We start from the raw sequence: 12212 nt of genomic DNA on the forward strand, positions 1-12212 counted from the left end.
TAGATCAGGGATTGCCCAGATCAGCCATTGGACAGTCAGCTGCCCTCCACACCACCTTGCACTGGCCTTCCTGGAGTTTGGATCTCCATCCTGTGTTGGATACAACACAGCAGTGAGGGAGGAAGCACTTAGGATCAGTGACAAGCTGTTACCAGACACAGGGACCACCACGGAGATGTGAAAGTGCAGGGGCTGATGCTCTAAGCAAGAACAGAAGAGTAAGATAACATAATAACCTGGATCACAGTGGACTTCTCAATGCTGGAGGATGTTCCTCCTGCATATCTAAGATAAAGCTGGATGAGTTTGGTTCTAACCACCTCACCCAGATTACAGCATTTTAATGATTTCTTTGTCCAAAACCCACATGAAGTCTTTATCTAGGCAAGCACAGTGCAGGGAAAACAACTATTTTCTTCCTCAGTCCTCCTTCTCTTCCCTTCAAAACTCTTCTGGGGAGGTTTTAGAAGCAAAAAGTCCAGCACAAGAAGCACTGGGAGGAATAACAATACTTATCTGACCTCATTTATTGTGTGACATCACTTAACAAAGTTCCTTGTGGGAATCTTTTAAGGATTTCAGCATTGAAATTCAGTCTGTCACAGAATGAGGTGGTCATAAATAGAAAACTTACCATGACTCCTGGGAATGTCCTTACCTGAGGCTTTTAAACACCAACAGAGCATTCAAGCAAGAAATCAGCAAAGGGATCATTCAGTATGTGTTCTTTATTCCAATTAAAAGTACATTAGAAACAGCACACAGGACCAGCAGCAGCTTCCATGACAATTCAGCCCAATACTCTGCTGTCACCAGGTCATTCAGCTGTACTGGGAAAGTAGGTGATAAAATCAAGTCTTCCACTCGACAGGCAAGCACTCACTCACCTGCCACTTTAAATAGGATTCCAACAGAATAAAAATAGATACACCCCAGAATACAAAAAGTTTAATTTTAAGCGTTTTTTTTTTTCTTCACTAAAGCTTTTATACAAATTGATAAAAGGGTGCACAATTTCCTAAAATTTTAGGTACATTTTAAATGAGCCTTTTTTTACTTGGTAAAAGGATCCGTGTTCCTGTCTTTGAACAGAATATGGTGGCCAGAATTGCAAAGAAAACAAGTCATAGTTTAAATTTACAATTTATACATTTGTTTTGACATGATTCCCACACTGAGTAGCAGGGCCATGAGCTGTGCACCCTAAATTCTAGTTCAGGGGCCTCCTTCTCCTGGAAACTGAGCTGGGCAACAGCCCACAGGCTTCCAGCTGTGCGCATGAGAATGGTCCCAACACACAGGAGGTGTAAATCCTTTCTTCTCCAGGAATTGTGACTCCTACCTCATCCATAGAACACCCCAGGGCAGGGACCAATGACCTATTTTGCACTATGGAGCACTTCCCACCTGCAATTTGGCTGAGCAATTTAACTCAAAACTCTGGTACTGTAACAGGTAAACTTGGTGTTCTAAAGGTAAGTTTCTTGGTCAATGCAGGCTATCGTGATCTTTTGTTTCTTTTATTCCTATATAACTGATGGGTGATGCCCAGCAGCTGTGTACATTATCCATGCTGAGTTTCACAGCATAGGGAACTGAATCACATGGGGGAATTTAATTCACAGAGAGGATTTTAAGCAGACAATTAATTAGTACAGTTCCCTTCATATTGCCCCTCCCACCCCACCCACCCACACCTTAGCCATGTTAAACATGTCACCACCACCCCCTGTCACAGGGAGCGGCCATTCCAACAAATCCAGGACAAGGGAAAAGAAAATACTGCCCAGCAAAAGCAACATGGCACCTGTGTTTGCAAGTAGGAGCTACTGGAAACATCCTCAGGACAATATACATAAGGAAAAGCAGGGCAAATCCATCAGGAAGCCAGAAATGAGACTTAAAGAGCTCAGGGGAGTGCCAAGAGAATGACATCCTAGTTTGTATAAGTTGAGTATTTAGCCAAAAACCAGCTGCCTTGTTTGGGTTTTTGTTTTTTCTTATATCCATTATATATTCAGCTGTTGAATTTAAACTGATCAGGTTAATGCTGCACATTATTCCAATTAAAGGCAATAATGTTTCTTTTTTCCTTTTTAAATTTTAGATAATTCCATATTGCCCCTCTTTTGGCAAGTGTATTTCTCAGAATTCCAAAGATCATCTCATTTTAAGGCTAAACTAAGAAATGTTAAAAGCTTCTGTAAACATTTCCTTTTCCTCCCCATAGTTGCACAATTTGAAGTCCAACTGCAATTTTGAAAATGAGGTAATTTTTGTGTACTCATATCTTGAAGAGTCCTTTTCGGGACGAGCCGAGAGGCTGTGCCAATCCAAACGCTGATCCAATTGTAGTGGGAGAGCTTCCACAGCAGGGCACACACCAGTTCCAGCAGCTATTTCAGTTATTTATTTTCTCAATTTCATCCAAGTCATCAGTATCCAATTTGTTTATCTTTTTGTCTAGGAAAGATGAGAAATAAGTTAGATTTCATAACACATCACAGAGAAGGGAACGCTGCTCTCCTTAGCTGGACTTGAGGAGTTTTAGTTTATCAGGGAATGTTCAGTTGGGTTTTAAAAGTATAAATTAAAACTTTTTCCTTTTATCAGAGGCCCATCTGGGTACTCCAGTGTTACCCATCTCTGGAATGTGCAAACACTGCTTGACTTATGTCACAGGCAGCAGGCCACAACCCCAAGTGACACTACACCAAACACCTGCTGTGCTCCTCTGCCACCAGTTTAAGGCTCAACAAACACCCATTAGATCTCCTCAGCATCCAGCTACTGAGAATTCTGCAGGAATCCCACGATTTTAGAGACAGGAGAAAGCCTGGGGGTACGTACTGAAATGTTCCTGGATTCTGTTGAGAATGTTCATGCTGTGCTTGCTGTCCACCATGTTAATGGCCAGTCCTCGCTTGCCAAAGCGACCAGTGCGGCCGATCCGGTGCAGGTAGGTCTCGTTATCTGGATTCCCATCTTTATCCACAGGAAGGTCAAAATTGATAACAACAGAGACCTGTTCTACATCGATCCCTGACAAAAAGAAATCATGTTATACATTTAAATCCTTTTAGAGCGGGAACAGCCTCCTTAATCTCTGTAATGGAGCTTTTCCGCAATATTCTCACAGGGTACTTGGAAATAAAAAAACCATCTAGTTAGTGCAGAAAATCCCACTGAAACAGCCAAAGGAAAAGCAACTGGAGATGCTTTAACCAGCACTTAAATATTTTGGAAATTCTCTGCTCCTCTGTGAAGCTCTAAGGACTACTTGTTTTTTTTCCAAAGACTATCCTGTCTTAACTATTCTAGGATGTCAAATTGCAACACAAATTCCTACTGGAACAGTGAACTGGATTTCACTATTTTTCAGCTTTCTATACTTCAGCATGTTTATTGCAAACCCTGAGGGTCAGCAGCACAAGCCAGGCTTGGTGCCAGAAGCAGGAAATTCTCACAGGATGGACTTTTCCATCTCAAGCTGCAGGAAGCCAACAAGGAATCCTGTGTTTGCCCACAGGTATCTTTACTGTAAGGACACTAATTTGTCCCGACTGGAATATCTGAGGGAAATTCTCCCTGCAAGCTGGCCAGGGGTGTGTTGTCTTAGGAAGCACCGCCTTCCAGCCTGCCCTGGTCCCGCTCTACCATGTCCTACCTCTGGCACAGACGTTTGTGGTCACCAGCACCTTCTCCTTGCCCTCTCGGAAGCGCTCGATCACAGCAGCTCTTTGCTCCACCATCATCTCCCCGCTAAGCAAGGCCACCTGATGGCCTTCCCTGGACAGCTCTGCTGCCAGCCACCCCGCTGTCTTCCGAGTCTGGAACACACAGCCCAAAGTTGAGAGGGAGTTTTAATGCTGGAAAGCAGGAATAAACCTCTCTGGGGGACACTGGAAGCTCAGCAGCTGTGTTTGTGTCTCAAAAGGAAACGGCTATTAAGTGCTGTGCCCACTCCCTCCCTGTTACAAACTGTATCACAATGAGGAAAATGGGCCTCTGCCCCTACAGGAGCCCTTGATTAAGAAAAGGACACCTTTTCTTTGTCCTCTCCTCCTTGAATTTCAATCTGCTGGAGACTGGTATGACACATGTACACTGAAAACTCATGTAAATGGTCACAAAAACACAACTACTCAGCTTGGCAAATGGCAGAGTTAGAGCTCAATGTAGTTGTGAAATCCCACGAAGGTTCTATGCAGCCTTGAATTAAATCCAGTTATGATGCAGTTTTTTGAGCTCCAATTATGTCCTGAGACAGCCTAAAAGCAAACTGCTATAGCAGACTCCAGTTTTACCCTGAGCTCATTTTACCTGGCTGTTCTGTGCTGTCAGCACGGGGTCTTCCCTAAAAGTTGTTATGGTGGCTTCCAAAAAAAGAAAACAAAGTCTCAGTATGATCCACAGGGAGACTCCAGAGATGTATCTCCAATTACATGAGGGGACAGCTCTGTATCAGCCACAGAAGCAAAAAAATTCCCCATCCCTCATTCTGCCTGATTTTCACCCATTTTCCAACCTCACTGGTTTTTTCCCTGCAGTAATTCCAAGTATACTTTGGTTTGGAAAACTGTGTGTTACTCTGTTTCAGAGGACTTTGGGAAATAAAATGACTATTCAGAAGTAAAAGTGACCAGTGTGGTCTCCTGGATGGACAATCCCAGGGAAAAAAACCAGCCAGTGCTAACCTGGCTCTCAAGATTTCACTCTTAGAGGAAGCCAGAGATGCAAAAAGGGCAATTTATGTTCTCGGTTTCTTTCTGAAAACCATGTCTGGCCAGTTTTTTGACACGAGCAAACACTACAGAACCGTAGAATGGTTTGGGCAGGGGTCACTGGGACTAACATTCCCTGGAAGCACTCACATGGCAGAAGATCATGGCCTGGGCGATGGTGATCGCACCATAGATATTGCAGAGAGCTCTGAACTTCTCATCTCTGTTGTTGCACAGGACATAATACTGCTTGATGGTATCCAGGGTCTCCTCCTCGCGCTTCAGTTTGATAATGTTTGGGTCAGGAACAACTTTTTGAGCAAACTTCCACACAGAATCCTCAAAGGTGGCTGAAAACAGCAGCATCTGGCAGTCCCTGGGGAGCATTCTGCAAGAGAGGAAAATGGGCAGAGTTCCCACATACCACCATCATCTCCTGATATCCCGATGGGATTAATGCTGCAGGGAAAGCAGAACCATAACCTTGGAACCAGGTATTTCAGAGGCTGGAAAGACTAACACTAATCTTACCCACCCCTGATCACTCCCTCACAGACCAGAGGCACCCAGACTTGCCTTCTTAAAAGGAATAAGCCCTGCTCCAGGGACAACCTTTTTATTCTATAAGGAAATGGAACTGCTTGTCATCCCCTGACATTATGCCTCTAATATGAATTAGTGCTAAATCTATAATTTTAATCTTTTTGCATCATCAGTGAAGACACCAGTCAAGACTCCAGCCCTGCTGTCCCTATGGTCCAAGTCCCTACCTCTGAATGCGGATGCTCTGGTCCTGGTGGCCCTGGGTCGCGATCATCACATCAGCCTCATCCAAGACAAACACTTTGATCTTCTTGGGATCTATGAATTTCAGTTTGGAACACCAGTCCAGCACGGTGCCGGGTGTGCCAATTACAATCTGCTCCGAGATCTTCTGCCCTCTCTCCACTGCCAAGACAGAAAGGAAGGCTGTTGTAGGATGGCTGTGCACATAGGGAAATGCTCTACCCCTCTCTGATCCAGCCTATTTCATCTCCTGGTGCACCTAAGAAACATTATTTTCTCATTCCTGCTGGTGGCACTTTCCCCTACTCACATTTGTTGCCTCGGACAGCATATGCAAGTTTCAGCTCTGGATAAAAGTTTCCCATCTGTTCAATCACTTTTCCTGTTTGAAGTGCCAGCTCGTATGTTGGGGAAAGGCACAAACACTGCAGGGACAGGATAACAAGTTTGAGATCATCAACATCCAGGGCAACACTGTCACACTTGCTTTTTAAAATCTTTGCTGAAGTTCTTCTCAAGAAAACATGCAAGTAGCTGAACAGTTTCTCAACTACCCCATAAGGAAACTGGGTTAAAAAAGTCCTTTTCCAGGCTCTGTTGTCAGATATTTTCTTTCCATCCCAAATCCACTTTCCCAACTCCCTTGAGCCTGCAATACTTCTCTGATTTAATTCCTCCCAGAATGATTTAACTCCTCAGAGACCAATGGCATCCTGTGTGATGCACGGGAAGGACTGAAAGGAATAAGTTTTGAGCAAAATCCATGCCTTTTGCACTAAAGGCATTTTAACAGATCCCCAAATGTCCATCCCCGTTAAGCAGTTTACAGAAGAAACAACATAATGGCTCCATCAAGCCATGAATTTACATTTCAGGCTCTTCACTAGATGGCATTGCACCACCGTGGAACGCCCCATCCACAGGATATCCATCATGGAACAGCCACATCCTAGAAACTTCACCTGGGGATACTTGTTTCCGGGTTCAACACGGCTAAGCATGGCCAGGACAAAGGCAGCTGTCTTGCCAGTACCGGACTGCGATTGTGCGATCAGGTTCTGAGGGCTGTAGGGCACAGCAGACACAGGCTCAGAGGGTGAACCCCACAAACAACACAATCCCAGGGTTGGGCGAGACAGAAAACACAGTGTGTGGCATTTTGGTACCTGTTAGGCTTCCCCTTGCTCTGGACTGGCAGCTAATTTGGCCAGCTACGCTCCATGGGGTAGAAATTACTTCCTGCCCAACTGTCTCTGTCAACATCTCTTGATTATGGAGATTTGCAAGGAGAACTGTGATTATCTGTCAGTACTTTTCCATTTCATGTCTCCCCCAGTGTCTCAGTACCTTACACATTCCAGTTCAGGGCTGTAGAAAGGAAAACCAGCCACGCAGGCAGTGCAGCACCTCAGCTATTCCCACCCACCCAGGATTTCTGAGCTATTTCACATTATTTCTCCCCAAACTGATGAGGAAAATGGGATTGACCACAGCCAAACACCGCAGCACCGAGCCTTTGGTACCGGCCCTAGGAAAATGACAAATCCAGGGCTGGTGTCACATAGTTCATGACCACACTGTGGCATGGGAACCCTTAGTCCATATCCTGACAGTTTCCCCATCACCACCTCCCATCCAAAGTCCAGGAAAAGCACGCTAAGCCTTTCAAATCCTTCCATACTGGAAGACAGCGGGAAGAATGTGCACGTACGGTTCAGCAAGCATCATGGGCAGGGCATTCTCTTGGATCTTAGATGGTCTGTTGAAGCCCATGGCATAGACTCCTTGCAGGAGCTGTGGTTTCCTGAAAATAGGAATTTTTATATCGTGACCTTTAAAGTACATTTGGTTTTCATTTGTGTTGAAAAAGGTGAGAAAAAAGCCCGACAAGATGACCTAGGGCTGTCCCTGCTACAGTCCCACCAGTGAAGCAACTATGATCAGCATCTGGAAGTTACAAGTGACCACAGGAAATCTGGACAGGAAGTTTTGCAAGAACCCCTGGAACTACCACTCAGCCTGCCTGTCCCGGCTCCAGGGCAAACCCTGTGTCTAAGGCCAGAACTGCTTGTTCCAAAGCAGCTTTTCAGACTATCCAGGAATCCCAGAGCAGAAAGCATTAATCCTGTCCTTCAGGCCAATCCCATTTCCTCAGCCATGCCTAATCTTGGTGCCAAAATTATCACTCCTTGATGACTCAAACACAGGACAAAGTGACCTCAGTAGGTGAGGAACTGGATGAAGAGAAACATCATGAGATCATTGCAAGGACTTTAGGTCATGTGGATTCTGTAATACAACTGACGTTGGAACATCAGAGCAATGCTGGCTGAGGGAAATGACTGATAATTAGTTTGCTGTGACTACACCTTGTGATCCATGGGTACAACTCAGCCCTCACACCCAAAACTGTGTGGTGACACTGCTGGTCAACAAATTCTCACCTATTGCTTTTTCTCAAGGGACCTTTCTACTCTCATCAGACACTTGTGTAGACAAGGAGATCTCTGAACAACCTCAGTCCAGGTTATGGTGCTGGAAAGTCTCAGCTGACAATCCCCAAGTGCTTCCTGGATGCTGCCAGTGCTCTCCTTTCAAAGCAGGTTACAGGTTTCCTGCCCACATTTCCCACTACAATAACTTCCTACTCAGCACAACATGCTTTTGCAAAAATGCTGTATTACTTTCCACTGATGGCTGGAACAAAAGCTCTTTGAAAATGTAACCTTGTGCTGCTCCAAGCAAGGACAAAGCCCAATTCTGCACCAGTTGCCAAGGATACACCGAGTCATAACAAAATGAAGACTCAATTAGTCTGGCAGCCCCCGTCATTAACTCTCTGGGATTGTTTGCCTTTTGAAATACAGGAATTAGTCTAACAGGCACTGCAGGACGTCAGCCTTTTTTTTTTGTCCACATTCAACCACTAACATTAACAAAGAAAAACAGCATCCTGACATTTCACTGGGAGAAGGCTCCTCAGTTCCCATTTCCCTGTGGAACTTGTAGAGCAACAAACCTGAGATCAGAGTAACCACAACAATCTAATGGGACAGACTCTTTAGCACATTATTTTATATACATGCCTTAAATACAGATATCACTTGAAAACTGCACTGGTAAAGGTTTTCAATGGGAAGCGTCAGAAAATACTAATGTTACTGATCTCTCCAGTACATAAACCCAGTATTGCTGGGAGAGAAAAGCTTTTCTCTTTGTGCTATTCACTGCTTGTTTCAGCTGGACACCTTCACAAGGCACCCAGATAAAACAACTCTCCTTGCATTTAAATACAAATGATACGCTCATTTATTAATGACAAATTGGCAGTAATCTGAAACACAGATCCATGCACATTTAAGTAGTATCTCCTGTGCAACCAGGGAATTTTTCAGGACACAAGGAGAGGTTCCAGCTACCTGATGGGCTCCAAACTCACATCTGCTGTCAGTCTCACAAAACTGAGTCATAGCTGCTCTCCCTAAGTTTGAGGCTTCCTAAAATTGACTGAAAAATACAGCCAGAAGGGAGCCTGTTTAATATTTCTGGTCCCAGGATTCAACAGCTCCATGCGGAGAAGGCTCTGGCTCATCCCAGCAGGCACTTACAGGCGCAGCTCCTCGAAAGACTTGACGGAGTAAAGGGGTGATGTGGGGTCCCTCTGCAGCACCTCCACCTGATTTGTGGTGTCAACCAGGTTACTGCGGATCAGCTTGTTCAGCAAGGACTGGGCAGCTCTGTCCTCTGGGAAAGGAGGTAGAAAACATAGATCCATCAATCCCAGCCTGTTCCAGGTGTTGCTCCCACTGAAATGCCGAGCCAGTTTAAAGGGACAAAATTCTTCATTAGAGGGTAATGGCTTAAAGAGCCCTAACTTCCTGGATGAAACATCATGAGATCCCAGGGATTCACATTTAATGTTCTGAATGAAATATCAAGAGATCCCAGGGATTCACATTTAATATCCAGGAAGATGAAGCAAGCGAGCACTGTTTTAGGGAGGACTTTAACAGATCCAGAACTCTGCTTATCTAAGACATTTTAGCTTAGTTTCTATCTGGGACAGGGTAAAGGGCCCCTTCAAGCCTCACTCTGACACATGGGTAGATACCTTTTAGGGCTTTATTTTTATTTCTAAGGGAAGTTTGAGGATAAATGGTACTTTAAAAGACTCCAGGACTGAAACACTGCAAGGGCTGAGGATAAGTGAGACCAAAATGAGGTTAAACCACTGCACTTTGGGGTTTTGCTACTAAATCTGTTTCCTAAAACCACCTTCTGAGATTCCGAGCCATTACCCACCTCTGAACAGCCACTGCATAAATGCAACATGTTGGTTGCTACAGCAATCCCACCTCCAGGTCATCCAACTGCTCCTGTATCCAGTCCTGCCTTGAGGATACTGCTACACCCTTATTTCTCTCCACACTAATCCAGGAGTCTCCCAAGTTATTACAGAACACAATGGCTTTGAAAGTATTATGGAGGAAGGACATGCCTTACAATTAAGTCCTTGGGGGCAGGATACAAGATCAGCCGTCCTGGGACATAAGGCAGACTTACTTTAAGTATATATTAGATTAATATAACTATAATTAATAATTATATTAATTTCCTTGAAAAAGCATTTTTCAAGGAGGCACTTACCCTTCTCCTCATCCTCTGTCTTCTCCACGTTGTCGTCAGCCTTGACAATGGCACCTAAATTAAAACAGTTTTGGGGGGCACACATGAGGTCAGGCCTCAGAGACAGCCCACACCCATGGAGCTTGGGAATATTGTGGGAAAAGCTACAAAACAGCTCATTTTCCTGATGACAACTGCCCTGCTCCATTGCTGTGCAGAGAAAACCCAAGTTCAAGCTCAAAGTGGAGTTTATCAACCACACCAACAGATTCTGCTCACAGAGCTCCCTGAAGACAGCAAAATATTTAGTCTTTGCTGCTGTCTAACCTCAGCTTTGTCTTTCCCTCTTCTGGAATTGCATTATTTATCAGGAATTTACTTTGGCAGCAGTGCTTGGAACCCCACGGGGAAAATGTTCCACCCATTTCAAGCCCGCTTGAGCAGCTGGAACTCACCATTGGCATCTGGTTTGGTTTTTTCATCCTTCAGGTGTAAAGTGCTCAGCTAGAAATGAGGAAAAACACAAAATCAGAGAAATTCAAAGGCTTCCTACATTCTAATTCCAGAAGGGAAAACCCGAGCTTTGGATTTATTAAGTATTGCACAAGCCTCAGCCCAAACCCTGCTTGATGGGAAGGCATGAAAGTGTGAGATTAACTTGATTTCAAGAGTTTTAAGGCAAATACAACTATTTCTAAGCAAAAGTTTTGACAGAAATACAAGGTTTTCTAATCTGTAATGACAATACAAAGAAGGAGGTGTTTCCTCTCCAGAATCTTCAGTCTCCACCAATAGTTCTGCTGATGGAAAATGGGAGAAAAAAAATCAACATCCCAAGACGGAGACAGGATTCAAGCACACTCCCGGGTGGCACAAGGTCTGCCAGGATGAGTTTGTTTCACCACTTGTGATATGCCAGGGAGAGCAGCCCGCCGAGGGTGCTCCCCACATCCAGGGGCTCAGTGAACGCTCTCCATGCCCAATGCAGCACTTGGAGGCTCAGGAAAACACCATTTCAAAATTAGATCTTATCATTAAAAAAAAAGGGAGACAAAAAGGGATTTTTTTGGAAGTTGGAAAACAAGAGCTGAGGCTGGGTGGCTGCCTGAAACGGTGCTGTGTCTGGATGGAGGGTGAGGGGGAAAACAGAAAACACAGTATGGTTAGAACAACTGTAGATCCAAAGAAAATAAGAGAAAAAGGAATTTTTCTTTTTTTGGATGCTGGAAGACATAACTGAGGCTCGGTGGGTGCCTGAATCGGTGCTGTGTATGGATAGAGGGGGAGGGGGAGGGCAGGGACGTCTCTGCCCTTTGGATACGCGAAAAACAGATGAAGGAAAAGAAATTAAAAAAAAAATAAAAAGGGGGATTTTTTGTTTTGTTTCTAAAGGAAGAGCCCAAGCCCAGGGACATCCCCGTGACGGCACGAGGTCCTCCCTGCCCCCGCGGCAGAAAATGGGGCGAAAAAAGGGTTTTCTGCGATCGCTGTTTTCCTGTGAGAAGGCGGCCACGCGGCCCCGGGAGCCCCGCGCCGCTGATCTGGGCCTGATCATCCCGAGCTCCTGCAGCCCTCGGCGGGCACTCACCGACTCTGCCGCCGCCTCCTGCTCGTCCACGGCCAGGGCCCATGAGTCGGTGGCCATGGCCAGCCCGGGGTGGCCGCTCAGCCGCGATGGCGCCGGGCGGGAGCGGCGCCTGCGCGCGCGCGGCACCGCCCGCGCCAGGGCAACCGCGGCCGCGCACCCGCGTTCCGGGGGCAGCGCGTTCCGGGGGTGGCGGGGGCAGTGGGCTTGAAGGGTCTGGGCAGTGTGGGGCGGGGATGGGGCTGTGATCCCGGTATGATCTAGTGCTGGGGCTTGGACCCTTGTATGGTCTAGGGCTGGGAGGTCAGGCTGTGCCATGCTATCTTGTGGGGCCTGTGACCCCTGTATGGTGGGAGGCTGGGGTCAGACCCCCTGTGTGATGCGGGGCTGGGATCCCAATATAATGTGGGGGTGGGGTCAGGCTCTGCTGTCTGGTGTGGGCGCTTTCCCCATGTGTCTTGGAAAGGTCTGAGGGTCAGATTGTGCCTTGC

General features: G+C 45.9%; 1 protein-coding gene across 1 annotated transcript; it reads right to left on the reverse strand.

The window, feature by feature from the left end:
- Positions 1–710: 710 nt before the first annotated feature.
- Positions 711–11839, reverse strand: LOC108506409 (ATP-dependent RNA helicase DDX19B). The gene is made up of 12 exons (XM_017833384.1): positions 11725–11839; positions 10592–10640; positions 10158–10211; positions 9119–9254; positions 7222–7314; positions 6473–6575; positions 5821–5935; positions 5495–5672; positions 4875–5112; positions 3668–3830; positions 2851–3042; positions 711–2463 (listed from the first exon to the last, which is right to left on the reverse strand). The coding sequence occupies exons 1-12, from the start codon at positions 11779–11781 to the stop codon at positions 2402–2404; spliced, it is 1440 nt and encodes a 479-aa protein (XP_017688873.1). The 5' UTR covers positions 11782–11839; the 3' UTR covers positions 711–2401.
- Between the last annotated feature and the right edge of the window lie 373 nt (positions 11840–12212).

This window comes from Lepidothrix coronata, unplaced genomic scaffold (genome assembly GCF_001604755.1).
Source record: "Lepidothrix coronata isolate B3197 unplaced genomic scaffold, Lepidothrix_coronata-1.0 Scaffold214, whole genome shotgun sequence".
In the NCBI taxonomy this organism is placed as follows: domain Eukaryota; kingdom Metazoa; phylum Chordata; class Aves; order Passeriformes; family Pipridae; genus Lepidothrix; species Lepidothrix coronata.